Raw genomic sequence first — 23,907 nt, forward strand, 5'->3', positions numbered from 1 at the left:
AAGCAGGAAAATTTTGAATAGTTATTTACAAAGAAAAATTTAGGGATAATTTAAAGTAATAAATTCGGCATTTTGGAAATTAAGGTTACAGACGTAACAGGGAATTATTAACAATGAAATTTCAGCAAACAGCGAAAGCTGTTTTTGGAATGAGGAGAGCAAACAAAAAGAAAATCTCAAGGGAAAATGAGTGTATCCAGAAAATGGTTATTGACACATGATAGGACTGGTTAGACACTGGACTCGCATTCGGGAGGACGACGGTTCAATCCCGCGTCCGGCCATCCTGATTTAGGTTTTCCGCGATTTCCCTTAATCACTCCAAGCAAATGCCAGGATGGTTCCTTTGAAAGGGCACGGCCGACTCCCTTCCCCGCCCTTTTCTAAGCCGATGAGACCGATGACCTCGCTGTCTGGTCTCCTTCCTCCAAAACAACACAACCCTACCCCATGATAGGACATGCATAGTTGATCCGAACTATTCACACTGTGCTCTAGAGAGGAACAAGTGGGACAAAGAAAACTTGTAAATGGAACAACTGAAAACAATAAGAAAATCCAAAATGGCATGCCACCACCTCAAAAAAACTCTCCACCCTGTACGCCACCTACTCATGCCTTGGGACCACCACTGCCCACCACCTCTACAACAGCCACCAAACATCCCCAACATCACCTCATAGCTGACATACCCTGCCTCACAGAACCACAACATTTACCACATCCTCAGAAACTCACTCCCACTACCACACAGAACCCGGAACCCAAACAGACCCGGAACCCAGACAGACCCGGAACCCTGTCATTAATCTTTCCTCCAAAAGCAAACACTGGAAAATCCAGTATGGAATAATGACAATATCACAAAAAGGATAGATTGCTACTGTTTGCCCCACTCCAAAATTCAATCACAATGGACTTATCAAAGAAATTCTCTCCTTTACCTGGTCTTTCTGGAAGAAACATTTCTTTCACCGGCAACCTTAACAATCAGACTCAACCCAAAGCCAATGCTGAAGCTAGTCTGACTCAGTTCACTCCATCCAACTGTAATCCAACCCAACTGCCCACGAATCACCCCATTAACATTCCTCACCATCATTCCGTAAATCTCTCAAACTGGAATCCAACCTTACAGTCACAGAAAGAACTGCAATCCATCTAAAAACTGATCTTGACCTTATAACATTACCTGCTGACAAAAGGCTGTAGTTTTGAACTACAGAGATTACCTATTGGAAGGACTCCACCAGCTGTCAGATCTGTCCACCTACAAACACTGCCACAGGGACCCTTCTCCACAAATCCAACAATATCTACAGTCTCCCCTCAAATCCTTAGGCCCATCTCACAACCTCTCCCCAGAGTCAACCTCTCTTCTCACACCTGCCTTTCCCTGCACTCCCACCTTTCACTTGCTTTCTGAAGTCCGTAAACGCAAGTACCCATAACGTCCCATACAAAAATACCAATTTCCTCACCTGACTCTCCACTGTTCCTGTTCCTCTACCTACCTTTCCCAATGACTGACCGATTCCAAACCTACAGCCTCATTCCTGGTCAACCATGACCAACTACATCCTCACCCACGCTTACCTCACTTTTGAAGTTACCACCTGCAAACAAATCCATGGTACAGCATTGGGCATCCACTTGGGACCTTACACAAATCTATTCAAGGGCTGTCTAGAGGAAACCTACCTTATCAGCCAGAATCCCAAACCCCTAACCTAGTTCAGTTTCATTGACAACATCTTTGTCATTTGGACTGAGGATGTGAACACCCTATCCACATTCCTCCAGAACCTCAATCCCTTATCCCCCAGTTGCTTTGCCTGGTCATCCTCAACCAAACAAGCCATTTTCCTCAATGTACATCTCCACCTCACAGATCGCTGCACCATTATCTCCGTCAATGTCAAGCCTAGTAGCCCCCAGCAATACCTCCACTTCGACAGCTGCTACCCAAGGAGTTCCTTCTACACACACTAGACGACCAAGATCATCGCATCTGTCATGATGAGCACTGCTTCTTCTAATATGGCAATGGTCTCAGTGAGGCCTTCACAGACTGAAATTACACTCCCAATCCTATACAGAAACAAGTCTCCTATGTCTTGTCTTTCCAGTCATCTACTACCCCCTAACAATTGCACCTTCTGGCCACCAAGCAGCACTCCCCTCATGACTACTTAAAGTACTACCCAGGAATTGAGTAACTGAATTACATTCACCACCAGGGTTTCTACCAACACTCTTCATGCCCTGGAAGAGGAATATCCAGCCCACTATCCTTCCCACAGTGATATACTGCCAATCACCAATTCTGCACAATATCCTTGTTCATTTGTACACAACCTCCACTCCCAACCTCTATAATAGAACCAAATGCAAGACCTGTCCCAGACATCCTCCTACCACCACCTACTCTATTCTAGTCACTCGCATCACCATCAAAGGTAGTGCTGCTTGTGAAAGCAGTCATGTGATCTACAAACTATGCTGCAGCCACTGAACTGCTTTCTACATGAGCAAGACAACCATCAAGCTTTCTGCCTCCATGAATGGCCACAGGCAAACTGTGGCCAAGGGACAGCTGGACCATCCAGTTGCTGAATATGCTGCCAAACACAACGTGCTTCACTTAAATGACTGCTTAATGCCCTGCACCATCTGGATCATTCCTCCCAACACCAGCTGCCCTGAACTGCGCACATGGAACTTCTGCTGCAATATATCCTACGTTCCTGTAACAACCTTGGCCTCAACCTTCGCTTGTTCCTGTCCATCCACCTATCAATTTCCCTGCAGAGGCTTTTATTCCACCAACACACCAACTAGTCTCTTTCCTCTACTCTTCACTATGTTGCTGCCCCTCTGCCCTTAACTTCCTAACTGCACCTAGCAGCACTACCACATCCCCACAATGTCCCTGAATACTCCCACAAGCAGCACTACACCCTCCCCCCCCTTCCCTGTTATTCCCCCCCTCCCCCTCATTGCCCCAGCCTCTTCCTTATCCCCACTGCCCATTGACTGCTTCTCCCATTACATAAAATTGCTCAAAGTCTGAAGATAGTGGTATGCATGCACACAAGTACATTGCGACTGTGTGTTTCCTACTTAAGGGCGACGACTTTTGGCCAAAAGCTTAAATGGATAGTCATCTTTTTGTTGTACCTGTCTGCAACTCAACATCCCCTTTATATGGCGAGTAGTGATATATCCTTTTCATAATGGTCATTACTGGAAATGTTAAGACTAAGAAGAAAACCGAATGGAAACTTAAATGTTCTGTGGACACCAATTTTCACTAATGTTGATGAAAATAGCACAGCAACTAACAAAGAAATTTCTCCTGCCATTTCAAGTTTCCTTTTATATTTTTACACAGCACTATTTAAGACACACATCAGGAACATAGTTGGTATCTAATTACAACAAAGTAAATTTGCAAGTAATGCCAGAGAAGCTGCATAAACCTATTTCAGGTACAAAGAAAGGAAGGGAGGGAGGGTGCCTAGAGGAGACTTTTGTTCAGCAGAAATGGTTAACTTCAATGGCAAAGTTTACAAAAAGAACAAACAAAATTGTCTGCAGAAAATCTGCACAGACAGACTAATGAAAAAAGACCTGACAATGCTAGAATTATATTCCTTCACAAGAGAGGAGGCAGACTCTGACTGAACACAGAAGAAAACTAACTTATTACCCTCCTCTCCATAATATTCAATATATTTGCTAAATTTATCAGAAATGGGGTAGAACTCTAGATTTTAATAACAATACTATAAAAACAATTGTTGCCACACACACACACACACACACACACACACACACACACACACACACACACACAGAGAGAGAGAGAGAGAGAGAGAGAGAGAGAGAGAGGAAGTCTCTTACTGTACTGCAAAGGCCATACTGCGAGCAGCAGTGCAGGATGGAAGAAGAAAACTGAATGGTGGGGGTAAGGAATGTGTGCGAAATCTTATGGGACTTAACTGCTAAGGTCATCAGTCCCTATGCTTACACACTACTTAACCTAAATTATCCTAAGAACAAACACACACACCCATGCCCGAGGGAGGACTCGAACCTCCGCCGGGACCAGTGGGGGTAAGGAGGAGGCTGGAACAGGAGGGGGAGGAATAGCAATGTAGGAGTGGAGAATGGTGAAGTTCTGCTTGTGGTAGCATACAGGGATGATATGGAGAGAGAGAGAAGGGCAGCTAGGTGCAGTCAAGAGATTAGATGGAGGTGAGGGGAGAGGGGAGGCAGTGGGAAAGTAGATAAGTAAAAAGACTGGTTGCGTTGGTGAAATAGAGGGCTGTGTAGTGCTGGAATGGAAACCGGGAAGGCTCATTTGGTAAGGACAATGACTGATAATGGTTGAGGCCAGGATGCCTACGGAAACATTGTAGGGACAGTTCCCACCTTCACAGTACAGAAAAGCTGGTGTTTGTGGGAAGGATCCAGATGGCACAGGCAGTGAAACAGTCATCAAAATGAAGGATGTCATGTTTGGCAGTGCACTCAGCAACAGGGTGGCCCAATCGGTGGCCATTCATGCCAACAGACAACATGTTGGTTGTCATGCCTACATAGCATGCATAGCATGCAGCACAGTGGTTGCAGCTTAGCTTGTAGATCACATGGCTGGTTTAACAGGTAGCCCTGCCTTGGATGGGATAGGCGATGCTTGTGACCGGACTGGCATAGGTGCTGGTGGGAGGATGTACGGGACAAGTCTTCCATCTAGATCACAGGGATACGAGCCATGATATAAGGGGTTGGGAGCAGTGTTTTGTAAGGATGGAGAAGGATATTGTGTAGTTTCAGTGGGCAGTGAAATATGGGAGGTCCCCATGCCTTATCTCTCCAGTCACACACCACCTCCCAAAGTCCCACCATCCATAGAGGAGCATTTCCCTTCTGATCAATACCACAAGGACTGGAGCGACTGAATCACATTATCTGCCAGGATTTTGAATACCTCTTGTTGTGCCCTAAAATGAGGACTGTCCTATCCACTATCCTTCCTAACACTCCCACAGTGGTATTCCACCACTCACCGAACGTACACAATATCCTTGTCCATCCCTACACACAACCACTGCTCCCAACCCCTTGCCTTATGGTTCATGCCCTGTAATAGACCTAGATGTAAGACCTTTCTCATACATCCTCCCACCATTACCTACTCCAGTCCAGTCACAAGGATCTATGTCCCACCACAGGCAAGGCTACCTGTGAAACCAGTCATGTGACCCACAAGTGAAGCTGCAACCAATGTGCTCCTTGTTTTAGATGTAAATTCTAAGCAGATTATCAAGACTGCTAAATCTGAGTACAGCAGAGTAGTCAATCAACCAAAAATTGAGTGTTTTAGAAAACTGCTCAAAGATATGAACTGGAAAGATGTTTATAGTGCTTATGACATGAATGAAAAATATAACACATTCATGAACAATGTCAGTACCATGTTTGAAAACTGTTTTCCTCCAAAAGATACTCAAAGTAAACAGAAGTCTATAATAAAACCATGGATCACACAAGGAATAAAGATTTCCTGTAAGATAAAAAGGAAAATGTATCTGTCGACCAGGGATAGCTCCAATGCTGATGATTTAGCTAAATACAAGGAATACTGTAAAATATTAAAAAAAGTAATTCAGACATCTAAACAATTGCACTACGAGAAGAAGATATAAATGTCAGGGAACAAAATGAAAACAATATGGGATATAGTGAAAGATGAGACTAGTAGAACCAGAAAGGAACAGGAGCGAATAGCACTAAGGGTAGGTGACACATTAGTAACCGATGGGCATAGTGTGGCAAATCTATTTAACAAGTACTTTATATTCGTAACTGATAGAATGGGATTGTCAGGATCAGTAAATAATGCCCTTGAATATCTGAAACTAGCCTTTACAAATAGTTTCAGGTACATGAATATGTCACTCACTTCACCAAAAGAAATAACTTCCATAATAGAATCTTTAAAACAAAACATTCTAGTGGTTACGATGAAATATCAACAAAGTTAATTTAGGCATGTTCTTGTGTGTTTAGTACAATTCTAAGTTACCTGTGTAACCAGTCAATTATAACTGGGACATTTCCTGACTGGCTAAAATATGCAGATGTTAAGCCTCAATTCAAGAAAGGGGATAAAGAGATACCATCAAACTACAGACCAATTTCCCTTTTGCCAGACTTCTCAAAAATTTTAGAAAAAGTAATGTACAGGCAGCTTCTCAACCATCTAACCACAAATAATATATTATCAAGAACACAGTTTGGATTTTTGAAGGGTTCTGATATCAAAAAGGCTATTTACACCTACAGTGAAAATGTACTTAATTCATTAAATAACAAGTTACAAGCAGCAGGTATTTTCTGTGATTTGTCAAAGGCATTCGATTGTGTAAACCACAACATCCTTTTAAATAAATTAGAATTCTATGGTGTCACAGGCAGTGCTGCAAAATGGTTCAAGTCATACCTCGCTAACAGGAAACAAAAGGTGTCAGTGCAAGGGACTACTGAATTAAGTCATCAGTCATCATCAGAATGGGAAGAAATTTCATGTGGTGTCCCACAAGGATCCATCTTAGGGCCATTGCTTTTTCTTGTGTACATTAATGATCTCTCATCAGTTACACTGCCAGAAGCAGAGTTCGTTTTGTTTGCAGATGACAAGTATTGCAATAAATAGTATGTCAAGTGTAGTTCTAGAAAGATTTGCTAATGATATTTTCATGGATATTAATAAATGGTTTAAATCCAACTCACTGACATTAAACTTCGAAAAGACTCACTATATGCAATTTAGAACCTGTAAGAGGTTTCCACCCAGCATATGCATGAAGTATGAAGAAGAGCAGATAGAAGAGGTTGACAGTCTTAAATTCCTGGGATTACAACTTGATAATAAATTCAGTTGGGAGCAGCACACCACAGAACTGCAGAAACGCCTTAACAAATCTGTATTTCCAATTAGAGTGTTAGCAGACACAGGCGACATAAAAATGAAAAAGCTTGCATACTTTACCTACTTTCATTCCATAATGTCATATGGTATAATATTTTTGGGTAACTCTTCAAGTCAAACAAAAGTTTTCAGAGTCCAAAAGCGTGTAATACGTATTATTTGTGGAGTAAATTCACGGACGTCCTGTAGAAACCTCTTCAAAGAACTGCCTCTCAGTATATTTACTCCTTAATGAAATTTGCCCTAAATAATATATCTCTTTTTCCAACAAACAGCTCAGTTCATACATACAATACCAGGAACAAAAATGATCTGCCCAAGGACTTAAAAGCACTTACTTTAGTTCAAAAAGGGGTCCACTACTCAGGAACACTCATCTTCAATAATTTGCCAGCAAACATATAAAATTTAGTTACAAATAAAGATCAGTTTAAAAGGAGCCTGAAAGACTTACTAGTGGCGAACTCCTCCTACTCCATTGACGAATTTTTTAATAGAAACAAATGATGTATTGTATATATTCATACTGTTAGTATTGTTATTTCAGCTTTTAAAAGAAGTGACATGTTCCACATCCACGAGGATCTCCTCAACACGGATCTATGGAACGAAAAACTAATCTGATCTAATGTGCTGCATTCTGTGTGGGCATGACAACAAGCAAGCTGTCCATCCACATTAATGGTCACCAATAAACTGTGGCCAAGAAACAGTTGGACCACCCAGTTGCTGAGCATGCTGCCCAACACTACTTTCTTCATTTCAGCGGCTGCATCACAACCTGTGCCACCTGGATCCTTCCCTCGAACACTAGCTTTTCTGAATAGCACGAGTGGGAACTCTTCCTACAATATATCCTACAGTCCCATAACCCTCCTGGCCTCTACCTTCATTAGTCATCGTCCTTCACCCACCCAAGCTCTTCTCTGTTTCCATTCTAGCCCTATACAGCCCTCTATTCCACCAACGCATCCACCGTCTTTTTACTTATCTTTTCCTGCCGCCCCCTCCTCCCCCCACCCCCAAATTAACCTCTGTACTGATACCTAGCTTTCCTCCTCTCCACTCACCTCATCCCCATATGCTGCACCAAGAGTAGCATTTTACCCCCCCCCCCCCCCCCCCCCACCTCACTATCCCTCTCCAGCCGCCTCCTTACACCCATCACCCGGTTTACTTCTCACATCACGCACTGCGGCTCACATTCTGGCTTCGGTGGCCAGAGACTGTGGTCATGTGTGTGTGAGTTGCATTTCCATGTGTGCAGTGACAGTCTTTTTGTTGCACCTATTTGCAACTCAGCGCCTTCACTGTGCGATGAGTAGCAACACTTCTTTTCATAATTCTGTTATTATTCCATCCTGGATTTTCCACTGTTCAACATTAGATTTTCATGTATATGGGCAGGTTGGCTTTATATATGGATAAATCAGAAAAGAACATGGCTTACCATATGCCTGGGATTCACAGTTTAAATTAACCTTTTAATTCAGCTTAAACAAAACCAGTATAAACAGTCTTTGAGACATAAGCCACTGATTTAGCTGATTACATTAAACTGAAAAATATATCACCATGCCACTTCTCCCATTGAACATCATTATGCTGAAAAATCTGGAACTTTAGTGACTAGTCAGGTTAGAAGATTCCACAGACCAATAATTTTCTCAGAAAATTTAGAGATAGTTTTCAAATCCTTAATGCATTGACTGCTATGTGAGCCAATGTTGGCTCACAGTTACACAGGTTGTGACGCCACATGAGCCATATCTGGCTCACATGCAGAGTTGTGTTTCTAGGCCTTGTGAACCTCATAGGGCTCACAGGTAACGCGTTTCAACTATAAGTTTAAAACTTAACACTCTCATATTCTTAGTATCCAATATTTTTGCAGTTGGTAGCCATGATATTCCTAACTGCAACCGTTGGGAATATACTTGACAACAACTCAGTTGTAGTAGTCTTTTGTTAGTTTTGCTGATTGGTCATGTATGCTAGTTGAGGTTACGTTTGTGTATTTGATTAGCTTCCTAGTTTGTTTAAGGCCAAAAGAAGACAAACTTTGAAGAAATTGAAAAGCTAGTGAATGAGGCTATGCAGGATAGCTTATCAAGTTGTGAAAGTGACATTTTTGGTAACAAGGCAGCGACCCCGATTACGAGCCTGATAATGGATGTTGTGTTAGAGACCCAACAAAGCAACCGAAGTTTATTGAAAGTGATGACAAAGGGAGTGACTTTGAGGAACTGAGTATCTGTCATACACTTAACCCAGGTGATACTTTTCTTATCGGGTCTAGCTCTCCACAAGATACATTAGGCCCACAAGACCATTCCAGCTCTACAGACCATAATTATTTAAAACCTCCATTGTTGCAAAATGTTGTGGATGTGAGTGTTATACACGACGGCTATAATTCTGAAAATGACACTGATGTAACACCAGATGGGAATATTACCAATGTCACAGGTCTAATATGCGCAGATGCTACTGAGGAGACAAAGATATTTCCTACGTGCTTTTCTGCTGCTTTATCAAATGATGTTGAGCAATTGTCTGCAAGAGGAAGCACATTTTCATTTCATTCATAATGATGTGCGAGTTTCTTGTGGCTGAAATAAATCAATATCTAAAACAAAAAATTAATTCTCAACAACTCAAGTCACAATTCCAGGTTAACAAAATGGAAAGAACAAATATAGCAGAGATGGAACGTTTTTTGTGGCATTGCAATGTGTATGGGCCTGGTAAAACGCTAAATTTAGCTTACTATTGGAGCAAGTCTATACTTTACTCTACCAAGGTTAGCTCCATTATGTCACGTAACTAGTTTGAAATACTCCTCAGACTATGTCATGCTTCTAATAATGTAACTAGACTTGAAAGGGATAGACTCCACAAAGTCCAACCACTCTTAGAACTGATAGTACAAAAATTCAAGGACACAATTTGTCCCCAAGGGGAAATTTGTATTGATGGGACTATTATCCCACTTAGAGGACATTTGTCATTTCAGCAATGTGTACCAACAAAAGGCATAGATATGGGGTAAAGTCTTCAAACTTTGCCTTCCATCTGGCTATACATGGAACCTCAAAGTCTATGCTGGTAAGGAAGCAACTACAGGTATTTGTGTTTCACAAAAAGTAGTTATTGAGTTACTTGACCCTTTGTTGCACAATGGGATGACACTGTATTGTGACAATTGGTACAGTAGTGTATCATTGGCTACAGAACTAATGAATACCTCTACCCACCTTGTTGGCACTCTTAGGAATAACAGAAAAGATAACCCACAAATTGTAATACCCACAAAACTGAAAAAAAAGGGGCGAACAGTGTGTTCACAGAGCAACACAAAAAACTCTGATCAAATGGAAAGATAAATGGGATGCATTGATGATTTCTATCAAATGTAACAATGATATGGTGCCTGTAAAATGTAAAAATGGCGCGTAAGTTTTGAAATCCAAAGCAGTCACAGACTACAATGCGGCAAAGTCATTTATTGATGCATCCGATCAGACAAGCTCATACTCAACGACACTTCGGCGTACAGGTAAAGGTACTGAAAGATTGTTTCCGAAATCCTTTTCGGAACATCAGTTGTAAATGCTCAAGTGCTGTACAACTTGACAAACAAAGGCTCCAAGTCTCGCATACAAATAATTCCTTTCAGGGAGCACTTGACTCTACTGCTATTGAATGCCAAAGATCCACAACCACAAGCAACATTGCAACTGTTCCACGAAGATAACAGCCATCACCTTGTGATGGTAGATGGACCACAAAGCAGAGCATTCGAAGATGAGGTTCGTGGTGTTATAAGTGCCTGAAAAGAAAAGAAGAAAGAAAGGACGCTGCTAAGAAAGAGAAGAGGGTGTGCTCTAAATGCAATAAATGTGACAGTTTTATGTCCATCGAGTGCTTTAGCGACATTCACAAGGCTGTGTTGAAAAAGTAGAATATTCTAAGACCTTTATTCAGGAAATTATTGTCAGACCAAGTAAAAAAAAAATTTAAATAATGTTATGTGTAGCTAATATAATCAAATAAACTAAATGTTTGAATCATTTGTTGAGAAATCATTTTTTATAACTGTTGTAGTTTTATATCACGTGAGCCACATGGGGCTGATGTGGCCACAGATTATAACTGTGTTGAAGTGTTGTTCTTGGGCCACGTGAGCCATATATGGCTCACATCTGTTATCAGTCCAGATCAGTCATAAATTGACATTTTAAGAAGTAACTTAACCCTACAGCTGATGAAAAAAAAATCGATTTGGCTTCAGACGTAATACTGTGATTTCAATGTCCATGGTCCAAATTTCATCAAGGCAGTTGATGTGTTAAATTGTGAAAATTAAAGAGAAATGTGAGTTAATGGAACATACCTGACCCGCCTTCAATTTGTAGATAACACAGTACTGCTTGCTCATAAAGCACAGACTTTAACAAAGATGGAAAGAACTTAACAGATCAAGTTTCAAAGCAAGCCTGAAAATTGGCTTCAATGACATTAATGGAATGAAACAGTTACAAAATGAGATTTTTTATCAAGATCAGTTGGAGACATCCATTACACACACAAGAAAAGGAATGGCCTGGATTGCTTCAATCAACAAAATATGTTTACTAAAATTTCTTAAGTTTTTGAAGAGGAAGTTTTGCCATTAGTGTTATTACCACTTTTCAGTTACTGTAGTGGGACAAGGACTTTTAATGTGGAAGCTAACACAAAACAATTGATGGTTGCTCAGCAAACAGAAAAAATTGCTAGTTGCTTAGCAAACAGAAAAGAGAGAAATGTTGGGAATTACTTGGAGAGAAAGTAATATTAACAAACTGATCAGAAAACTGACTCGTTTGTCAATTTTGATCATAATGTAAACTAAATGAAAGTGGGCACGATGTGTAGGCAGATATGGATTCCAAGGTTTACAAAATGAAAAAGTAGATGTACTAATAGGATGTGGGAAGGTAACAACAGGACATCTACAGGAACAACATGGATGTTTAGAAGCAGGCCTGAAGCATAATGCATACTGTTGATGATGACCACAAAAATTTGAACAATTTTACACTATGAATTTGCATAATGTAGGGAACAAAGGAAATGAAGTTTGACAATAAACGCTATGGACAGATTGAATTGTATTATTTCTAAGATCATGAACGACCCAAACATAATTGCATTTTAGACAGTATTTCTCATACTACAACAATATCAGCTTCATTCCTGATGTTCTTTGGACTTAAATTACCTCAAACGAGGCAAGAGCCAGCATATCTAACACCAGCCAGCATATCTAACACCAAAATCTTCATTTCACCAATCACTACCCTGTTAAGTCACTCTCTTCCATAGTTTATCTCACTCCTAGCAGTTATGTTTTCTTGGCAGACCACTTCCTTTTGAACTTTTTGGGAAGTGCTTCAGTATACTCTTGGACCAGCTTCTATTCTCCTATCACAGCCCTATCTGAGCAGTTGCCAATTCCAAATTCTGTCAACCATTGTGTCCTGCACATTAAAATCTTATCCCGACATCTTTGTTACTTACAAGCAGTTACCAGAATACTTGCTGCATGTCACCGATTGTCCACTTCCACAACTATTAGCATATTCTTGGTCTTAGTTGTAATGTGTCAACTTTTGCACAGTGTGTATATTGCAAATGGTTCAATAATAGCTGTCCCTGTTCTTCCTTTGGATAACAATAACGGAATGATACGGCTCTCTGGGCTGAGCAAATCTCTGACATGTCAGTTTCGCATTTCCCATTTGCTATCAAAGCAGACCCAGCATGCTTGTATATTTTTCCACATCTATATTTCTCCAATGTCCAAATCTGTTGAGAGCTCTCCTACAGCAACATATTCACAAAAATTCTGCCATACTGATCTTCAAGCTCCTTCCTTTACAAATGATCTTTAAATTGTGTACCATGAATGAAAAAGGTCTGTCATCTTTAGCTATCAGCTCTTTCAGCAGAAAATGATAATGTGAAAAGATAATCTCTTACAGCAACTAACTACAGCGAAACTTTTGGTAATGGTGACAACTGAAGACTAAGAAGAAGAACTATCTAGATTTGAAAAAAACTTTACACGTATTACCCATACTGCTTCAGAAAGGACCAAAAGTTGTTTCAATTACTTTAAGAAAGGACCATAAATATTGGCAGCATTTTTGTTGTTTGGATGCCGACAGAAAAAAATCCACATTCGAAAAATGTATTTCATTGTCTCTCTTCCTTCAACAACTTTCCAAGGTGAAGATTAGAGTAAATATTAAACATTCTGTACCAACTTGTCGGTGGATACATTACAACATTATATTAAAGTAATAGAGCAATGAATTTGGAGTTTGCCAATACCAGTGTACTGCTGGATGCCTGAGTAGGCAGATGTCAAGGCATCCAGTCCCAGCCCCGTACCATTGTGCGCCGCAGCTGCAGAACCCAGGCCATTGATGGAGGCCATTGAGTTCAGTGGTGACCCTGTCAAGCTGCCTAGCCCCATGCTCGTAACAGGGCTCAGTGGGCTACCACCTGACGTTTGTCCTGTTAGCGACCCTGCAAGAAACACATTTCAGTTGCCAAGAGAATTCTCAAACATCACAAACAATACTGTTCATTCTAAAGCTTAATGATAAGTTGTAGTACTGCAATCCATGACAAGTTGTACAGTACTGCACACTGGCCTCTATTATTACAGATATAGGCAACTACGTTCTGCATAAATATTGGCCTAGTATTGTAATTATTAAGCTAGCAGAGTAAGTTAAACAACACCTGTTTGACGTAACTCAGTGAGTGTTTTAAGATCAAAATTAAAACAAATTCTCTTTATGTTCCTGACCAAGGAGTGACTACTGCTGCACAAAGACATTCCAATTAACCTACTTGGAACTGTGTTTGCCTAAGGGAGACTGAAGTCTAAAGTGAGCCTTTTACCAGCAAGCTGAACTACTGGTCTTCTATGGACTAAGTGCACTGCATTGCAAGAAAAAGTCTCTATCTGCATGGTATGGTATTGTAGGGTAATAAAGAGAAACTAAACACAATAGATTTGAAAGGTGTCTCTTTCAAAACCCCTGTGTAACTATTTTCCAAGAAGTAACAGGTGAAAGTGAGAAATACAGGGTGTACACACAGATAATATAAAGAAGTTCCCGGATTTCCTGGTTAAAAAAGCACTTTTTCCCCATGTGAAAATACGCTGCTTCCAAGGTGAAAAATATGCTTTTTCCATGGTAAGTGACAGTATACTTTCCCTCGGAGCTGTAAAAATATCAATCCTTTGAATGGTAAAGTTTTTGTACATTAGCATAGAAGTTCCTGGCACTTCAGAGAATGAAAAAAATTTATAAAAAACTTTTGGAAAGACCTTTGACATGTAGCAATGTTCACGCTGTATGTTTTCACATTCGTATTACGAAAGTATAGATTTGAATTCCACCAAATACAGCACATTAGTTTCCGAAGCATTTAAATCAAGACTGAAATGTGCTTTTGAAGTGGCTCGTCCTCAATACATTAAGTTTTAAATGATTGTCACCTTCTGTGATTTAACACATTCATACCACATTCTCACAAGTAACAGAATTCATCTTGTGTTCCCAATATTTTCCTGTAACCTGTTAGAAATAGGTCTGTTTCAGCAATTGCAAGAGAGCACCAGAAAACAGGCATTACTCTGCATGGGCAGTTATGGATTGAAGTGCATATTTGTAAGTCCAGATAAACAAAGAAGTATGCTGAACCTGGTATTAAGTTTTCCACTGCCATTTTCAGAACGCAAATTTTCTTGGAGTAACCAGTACGGCATTATTTCATGTTTTGTTCTTTATTATGGCATAATGCCATACATACCAGAAGATGAAGGAGTGCACTTGAAATTCAGTGAACAGTTGAAACTAGCCAATAGTGTGGAATGAAACACTTCATTTCTAATAAATTGGTGCCGCTGCAGGAAATATCAATAAAAGCCACATTTATTTAGCAAACCGATGAAAATAACTTCATTGTTGTGCAAGGTGATTAAAGCTTGACTGCCAAAAATGTGGAAATAAAATATAATCAGAAAACAGAAACTAATAAAATTTTGGCCTTCCATAATTATATGAATTATTTTAATTCACTTGACGACTCCCAGTCACAGAAATCCGTTTTGTTTTCATCTGACGTGAGAACTATAAATGAGGAGGCAACAGCAAAATCACTTAAACATGAACACAGCTCACGTGGAGACTAATCCCCTCCCCACTACAACTCAGACTGCTCTGCGCATGCAAGAATCAGGCAGCTTAGGCACGCTAGTCAAATTTTTCCAGGTAGCATCTGGCTGCTTGTTACTACTGTTGATACAGCTAACAGCCACATTTCAAGTTGCCAGAAGAGGGAAAAGGTACTGCCCATACGCAATTCAATTGCACATGCATGTGAGCCTGCTGGCAACTACTCAAACAAACTTAACATAAACAGTTGTGACATCACACTCGTCGGTAGCAGTTTGCTGTTATGAAGCATTCTATAGACTTCGTCCTAAAGCCTTTGACACATTGTGCTGTTTATCATTTCTTTCTAGTTAAAATTACATAAATTTAACTATTGTCTAGAAGAATGAAAAATGCCCAGAATTCTAAAAAAAACTGCTGGGTTTTTCGCAGTTTTCTTTCGGACGAAAAAATTCCTGAGTTTTTCCCATAATTTGGTTGTCCCACACATATAAACGCTGAAATATTGAAGGTGATCCATTATTTCAACATGTTTCACAGAAAAAATGTTTTTTAGCCACCAATATTCCTGTATTGTGATGATCTGCTCTCCTAATTTTAAACAAAGTGAGTTTTCCTCTTTGGTAGCACATGGACACCTGAATGTAAGGACTCTGCATGTGCCCAAGAACTACTGAATAATCCAAAGACACAATATGACTCAGGGACTGTCATTCCAACCATTAAGATATACGAAGTCTGTACATATTCAAACAACTTCAACGAAGTGTTATGAATAATATTCATCTCTTAATCTACTTTTACAAACGGTTATTGTGACTTAATTAAAAATTAATCACATATGCTTTGTATGATCCAAAGAAAAAATTTGTTCCTTCTCTACTACTACTTAAGTGTACCACTTATGTTACCTTTGGATGCAATAAAATAATAGCTTAGTAAATTTAAAGCTTTCACTATTGGTCCAGCTTTCAACAGGAGTTTCTATAGGCCAAATCCAATAAAATCTCTGTGAACACGGTATTTTGAGGGTATCACACTTCATATCACTTCGTGTAGCATGCAAATTGGGGAGGAACGGAGACTGCAGGAGGGCAGGAGGTGGAGAGGGCTGGGGGAAGGGGGGGGGGGGGGGCTGGCAGGAGATAGATAGGGGGGGGGGGAGAGAGAGAGAGAGAGAGAGAGAGAGAGAGAGAGAGAGAGAGAGAGAGAGAGAGAGAGAGAGAGAGAGAGAGAATATGTGGTGCAGGAAATCATTATCCACTCTCTTACTGCCATGCCATGCAGAGCTCTTTTCTCATATTTATTTGGGATAGGGCAATACCAGCAGCAGGATCATAAAATCTTTCATGCACAAATAAAGCAGACATATTTTGGAGGAAAACAACACTAATAAAATTTCCATTGGTTTCCATTTACACTAATTACTGGTTGACTATGGAACTAAGAGAAGTAACTGGAACCAATTACAGAATTTGCCAGCAAAGTTTGCCACTTGGTCCATGTGTTAAACTCAATCAAAAGCATACACAGTTAGATACAAAAAATGGTGTTGCTCAGATTGAAGTTACGCGGGGTAGAAGTGCTCACCTGTACTGCTTGTTTTTCCTAGGAGACCTGGATCCCATCAGAGAAGAAATGAAAGAACGAGTATTAGAGACTGATAAGTAGTTGCAAATCACCATTTATAATTTTCTAAATGTTCTATGAACAAAAAAGAGGATACTACGTGTTTCATATCAGGATTTGAAACTGTGGGGGGGAGAGAGAGAGAGAGAGGAAGGAGGGAACAAACACACACACACACACACACACACACACACACACACACACACACACACACACACACTTGTATGTTGCAACGTTCACTGAGACAGGTCCAAACAAATCTGTTATTTAGTTAGAAGGATTAGTTTTTTCGTATTTCACTGAAGTACTGTTTTCCTTTTACTGCAGATACCACCAGTTTATTTGACTACTAAGTATAATCTGCATAATCTCACCTGCACTACTTGCTTTCCTTAGGAGTGCTGAATTTCCCAGTGTATGGTTAGAAACAGAAAGAGAAAGCAGAAAATAATTAAACAATGAAGCACATAAACTGTCTGGAGGAAAATTATTTATAAAAATATCCAGTTTAAGTGAACAGATACAGATTTAGATGAACATGAATACTGCTTGTAAAGCTACCATGCTGACGTAAAAAAAGGAAGTTCCACAAGTTGCGACACGGTCCCAAATTAAAAAAGCGATATTTTCCGTATTGATCACAAAACTTTTGATCTGTGCACTAGCTGTATTTCATTTCCCACATTTTGCTGCATATCTGAAGACGGTCACTGCTGACCAAAACTAGTGGTTTAAGAATCTAAAGTTTTGAGATCACTGGTGGAAATAAAAGAAACTCATTCTAAAAATGAAGTTGTCAGCAGGCATATTTCTCCATTTTCATCCATACACAATAATTTACAGTGCCAAAAACATTGACATTACACTCCACACAGTAACGAAGTGCCGAAGAAATGTAAGCTCCCTAAGCATGTAAATACAGCTGCACATGTGTACGACATTTGCGGTTATTTATGTAAACCATATGATGTAAGATGAGATGAACCAAGAGATATTCATTACTCAATACATCTTTTTATGTTACTATTTTACACTGATTTTCATTCCTAGGCTAATTGTGAGTGTCACAGGAATCCATCCAGGAACCCAATAATGGAGCAAGAATCATCATATCAAGTTAACAGTGATAGTAACAGGAAACAAATGAAGGAATTTGTACCTTGTTTAATTACACAGGCAGACAATATCTGTGGCATTTTATAGAAAAATGTTACTAAAAGACGTCAAATCATTTTATAGACCAACATAAAATTACCACCGTCAATAAAATTATGATGGCTATTTTAGTGCACTTCTTTTTTAAAATGGCCCCACTACCATGAAATCATTTATCATTATCCACCCAGAGTTCCAAGAAAAATGAATGACAAGCACTGATGCGATCTGCTGTCGCCGACTGATAATCACAAACTTAATCGCACTACAGCAAATGTGTACGGCAGTTTGACCCCAAGAAATTAGCTCTACCTACAAAATATAATTAGTTTGTTAAAAAAAGAGACACATACACATACCTGCAGTCGAGTTGGTTAGGCTCGAGAGAGCTGTAACACAAACAAACACACAATCAAGGCATTAAAACTATTAGAACACAATCTTCAGTGTTTAAAAGGAAGGAAATCAACGCTTCCACCCAACCACCATTAATTACAGAAGAGTGAGAATTTAATAGAACTTACAAACAGCCCAACGGTAGTAAGATAATTTTTATAGCAATCACACATCCTTGGAAACACAATACAAAAATTATTGAACAACACAGGTAACTTGCGTTACTTTTTCCTTCACTGTCTTATTGCATTATTTAGGAAGTACAAAAGCCATAATTTCATCAGTTAATAATATTTTTTTTTACACACATGCGAGATATGGTTATTAGCACACAGAACCACATGTGTGATGATAACAAATGGTATTTTAATTACTTCTTACTGTTTACAGCCTGCAATACATTCCAAAAGCAACTACAAACATGCGTATATGGTTGTTTAATGTAAGCTGCAGAAAACAATTGTAATTTACGGCCCAGTAGTTTACAATGTACAAACAACACACATTAGAATTTGTATAAACTTATGAACATCCATAACGCCGAAATTGAAAATGTACCCACAATCTTCAAATGGTACGCAAACTCAAGCCTTGGAAGTTCACATGCATACACTATGTCTTCTTAGCACCCCATGTACAGATGGATGCCATTTTCATACAGTTCATTTTGTTGGTAGGTGCAGCAATTTCTTTAATATCACTCACACATGTTCACTGGAATGTAGAGAAGTTCTACAACCAAGAAGCCTTAAGCAATAATGTAAGCAAAACAGATTGTATCAGTTGTTTCTCTTTTAGAATCTCACATTCCATTACTCATTAATTCCCTGTCATTATTTTCTGAAAAAAGTTCTGGTATGTGTAGTTTGTCTTGTTTAACTTCATAGCTTCAGAGGTAGGAGACTAGAAATCAAGATTTTTTGGGTTTTCATTTCCAGGATAGTCTTTTTCTTTTTTTCTTTTTCTCTTTTTTTTTCACTTACTTTAACAGTCTGCTGTGTTTACATAAAAATTTCTAAATTTTACCATGATTGGATTTCAACATAACACTATAGGGTTGACTTGTTAGATAACAAGTCAATATGGGCTTGTCGTATCATCCCCAACAGCACTACACCTACAAAAACAATGTAAATTTAAACCACTGTGTAAATGGTTGATTTACGCCATTTTACTGAAGGTTTTTACCTAAATCAAAGCACAAATCTCGACAAATTTTTGACTCTGGCATAGAGAAGGGTAATAGGTTGTCATTTTGGCTTGATGAAATTTGAGGTACAGTCATGAGTTATGATGGACCATCCTATCTACATACTTTAACACAAGTCAGTGAAAAATTGTAGGAGTGCAGTCCCAACTGCTAATTACTCAATGTGGCCCTTCTCTTGTTGTGTACACACAATAAATGAACATGATAATGAGTCCACAGATCACAGACATCACTATTACCTCCATTTTATTAGCATTAGATGGAAGATCGTCCATACATTGCAAGAACAGGTGTGGTCCCAGAACTGAACGCTTTGGAATGCCAATGGTAATCTGTCTCCCACTCTGAATTGGATTCATCATGAGAGCTCCCGTCAGTTAAATGTAAGATGAACAATTTAAAGTCCTCAAAAGCCATGAATGTAATGTTTCTTCAAAAGAATGTTGTGGTATGCAGTCAAATGCCTTAGATAAATAAATATCCCGACAGATGAAATCTTGTCATTCAATTATTTAAACACATTGTGACCAAAATAGTATATGAAATGTTCAGTGGAGTGGTCTTCCTAGAACCCCAATTTTGATTGATCCAGAATCTTATATTTGCAGATATGTTCAACCATTTTTGAATACATCATGTTCTGTAAAATATTTGAGAAGGAAGTTAGTAGTGAAATGGGTGAATAGTTGTTAATGTCTGTGCAATCAACTGTCTCAAAGAGTGGTCTAAAGATGACATACTTCAATCTGTCTGGAAAGGTACCTTGTGAAAGTGATGCATTCTTGTCATTAACCCACTGATTATTTTTGTTCTTATGGGAGATAATTTTTTCCAATTTCCATGATAGAGTTTAGGGAGGTCTTGGATTGACAGAATGCTTGTGGTACTTATTGTTGCATATACTGCAATGCTTTTTATTCTGAACTGACTGTCCCTAGTTTCTCAGTTACATGTGGAAGTCACTGTTGAATATGATTGCTAAATGTTTTGTGTTTAGCATTACTCATATCTGACATGAAATTTAACTTCTTGATTATCTTATAACCCTTCTCAATAAGGAGTAATACATATTATAATATGAAAGCAGCTGCACATCTGAGATCAGGAACACTTTGTATAGTTCTCTCTTTTTGTTACTTATACCTGAACTCTTATCATCATCATCATCATCATCATCATCATCATCATCATCCTCCTCCTCCAAGGTTTGACACATTGCTGGTGCCATATTTTCATTGGGAAACAGCTGTTAAAAGGAGAGAGAAAATTACTGTGAAACGCATAAAATTGCGTTATTGCCTCATAGGCCTAATTTTATGGCTGATGCTCTGCAGACACCTTATAAAGGTGTCCAATGTCAACTCATTAGCTGTGCTAACATTTTTCCTAGTTAACATGTTTTACAGTTGTTATATTGTCTGTTAATGTACTGACATTCTGCACAATTTAAGTGTAAAAGTTTAAAACTAAGGTTAGACTTTAACTTTGAAAGAAAATTCTTTTGCCATGATTTTGCTCAGATTTTTTCAAAAATTAATATTGAAATCACCGTAATTTTTATTCTTTATTTCCTCTAGTCAGACAGGAGACATCATAATATTTCAAACATTACTTAGAATATCTGATAAATTCCCAGTGGAAATCTTTAAAGCGCAATTATTTTAACTGTTTATAAAATTGGTGATGCGTGTTACTCACTCTGTCTGTTTTATCACACCCTAACCAATCTTTCCCTTGTTCTTTGTGCTAGTGGTGAATGAGCAGTACAACTGAGATAGTGACTCCCAACAATCACGGGAAAGGTTGCAGTACGTATGGATCGAAAATGACAATTCGACTTAACTTTCGTATGCCATCAGCCCTTGTGATTAATGTTTATTGGATGGGTTGACTACCAGCCCATGTAAGCAAATGATCAATGTTTTTAGAATGGATTCGACTGTGTGACTCTTGGCGAACCATCCCAGCAATTTAAAAGTAGGCAATGGCTGTGTGTGGAGGAGTAGTGATATTGACAGGTGGGTGTGGGTGGTGTGGTGGCGTTGGGGCACTAATAAACTGGAGAACGCGGTCGGCTGAGCGTGTGTCATCTGCTAAAATCGACGATAGATCAGGCGATAGCTGTAGACGGGAGCGTAACGGATTAAAATAGGGCCACTCAATTAAAAGGTGTCTTACCGTCCACAGCTGAGAGCAGTGGGGACAGAGTGGGGGAGGATCGCCGCTTAAAAGATGTCGATGGCTAAAAAGACAGTGCCCTATCCGGAGTCTAGTTAAAATTACCTCCTCCCGACGACGCATTCGGGAGGAAGAGGTCCAAGCACAAGGAAGAGCTTTCACGTCCCGCAATTTATTATGGGTAAGTGTCGACCAATGCGTGTGCCATAAATGAACAACACGTCGACATAGAACGCTCCGTAGATCGACAAAGGGAATCGATTGAATAGCTGGCCGAGGGAGAGAGACTGCAGCCTTGGCTGCAATATCGGCCGCCTCATTTCCACAGATACCAACGTGTCCCGAGAGCCACAGGAACACCACCGAGACGCCCCCCAGGTGGAGCAAGCGCAGACAGTCCTGAATCCGGTGGACCAGAGGGTGCACAGGATAAAGAGCTTGGAGACTGAGGAGAGAGCTGAGAGAATCTGAGCAGATAACGTACTGTATCCGCTGATGGCGGCGGATGTAGTGGACAGCCTGGAGAACAGCATTAAGCTCCGCAGTATAAACCGAACACTGGTCGGGAAGCCGAAAGTGATTTGGGGTGTCGCCAACAATATAGGCACTCCCTACACCTAACAATGTTTTCGAGCCGTCTGTGTAAATAAATGTGGCGTCCGTCATTTGTGCACATAGAGCAGCAAATGCCAGACGATAAACAAGTGTAGGGGTACCATCCTTGGGAAATCGACAAAGGTCACGGAGCAGGCAGATCCGAGGACGGAGCCAAGGCGGTGCTGCACCCCAAGTTGTCAAGAAGGTTTTAGGAAAGCGGAAGGAAAGAGAATGGAGCAGTTGACGGAAGCGGACTCCCGGTGGTAGTAGGGAGGAGGGGCGGCCTGCATACCCTACATCAAAGGAGGCATCGAAAAAAATGTCATGGGCTGGATTAGCAGGCATGGAAGACAGATGGCTAGCATAACGACTCAGAAGGACTGCTCGCCGATTGGACAGCGGAGGTTCAGCAGTCTCAGCATAAAGGCTTTCCACAGGGCTAGTGTAAAAAGCTCCAGACACTAAACGTAATCCACGGTGGTGGATAGAGTCGAGACGCCGAAGAATAGACGGCCGAGCAGAGGAGTGGACTATGCTTCCATAATCGAATTTCGAGCGCACTAAGGCGCGATAAGGGCGGAGAAGGACCACTCGGTCCGCTCCCAAGGAGGTACCATTCAGGACACGGAGGGTGTTAAGGGATCGCAGACAGCGAGCCGAAAGATAGGAAACGTGGGAGGAGCAGCACAGTTTTCTGTCAAACATAAGACCCAAGAATTTAGCGACATCTGAAAACGGAAGGTTGACAGGACCTAGATGTAAGGAGGGCGGAAGAAACTCCTTACGTCGCCAAAGATTGACACGAACGGTCTTACTGGGAGAGAAACGGAAGCCGGTTTCGATGCTCCAAGAGTGGATTCGATCGAGACATCCTTGAAGACGTCGTTCAAGAAGGCTAGTCCGTTGAGAGCTGTAGTAGATCGCAAAATCGTCCACAAAGAGGGAGCCCGAGACATCAGGAAGGAGACAATCCATAATTGGATTGATGGCAATGGCAAACAGTACAACACTCAGCACGGAGCCCTGGGGTACCCCGTTTTCTTGGGAGAAAGTACGGGAGAGAGTAGTGTTCACCCGCACCCTAAATGTGCGCTCTACCATAAATTCGCGAAGAAAAAGGGGCAGCCGACCTCGAAAACCCCAAAAGAACAGTGTGCGGAGGATGCCTGTCCTCCAACAGGTATCGTATGCTCTCTCCAGATCAAAAAATATTGCTACTGTTTGGCGTTTCCGGAGAAAATTGTTCATGATATAAGTGGAGAGAGCAACAAGATGGTCAACTGCAGAACGATGCTTTCGGAATCCGCATTGGGCAGGTGTTAAAAGACTGCGGGATTCCAGCCACCACGCTAAACGGTAATTCACCATATGCTCCAAAACCTTACAGACACTACTCGTGAGAGAAATGGGGCGATAGCTAGAGGGGAGATGTTTGTCCTTTCCAGGTTTCGGAACAGGAATGACGATAGATTCCCGCCATCGTCTGGGAAAATTACTGT

At 40.3% G+C, this 23,907-nt stretch overlaps 1 protein-coding gene across 24 annotated transcripts in view; it reads right to left on the reverse strand.

Moving 5' to 3' along the window:
- Positions 1-23,907, reverse strand: part of LOC124619503 (CUGBP Elav-like family member 2) — a 1,137,606-nt gene that overhangs the window by 15,656 nt on the left and 1,098,043 nt on the right. For 6 of the 24 annotated variants that reach the window (XM_047145926.1, XM_047145924.1, XM_047145930.1 and 3 more), the window contains 4 exons: positions 18,381-18,416; positions 17,247-17,273; positions 16,834-16,860; positions 13,382-13,579 (listed from right to left, as the gene is read on the reverse strand). In XM_047145926.1, coding sequence (XP_047001882.1) covers positions 13,382-13,579; positions 16,834-16,860; positions 17,247-17,273; positions 18,381-18,416 — 288 coding nt within the window. The remainder of the gene's footprint in view (positions 1-13,381; positions 13,580-16,833; positions 16,861-17,246; positions 17,274-18,380; positions 18,417-23,907) is intronic. The other 18 variants (XM_047145934.1, XM_047145925.1, XM_047145941.1 and 15 more) reach the window with 12 other exon arrangements.

This window comes from Schistocerca americana, chromosome 6 (assembly GCF_021461395.2).
Source record: "Schistocerca americana isolate TAMUIC-IGC-003095 chromosome 6, iqSchAmer2.1, whole genome shotgun sequence".
NCBI classification, from domain to species: Eukaryota; Metazoa; Arthropoda; class Insecta; order Orthoptera; family Acrididae; genus Schistocerca; species Schistocerca americana.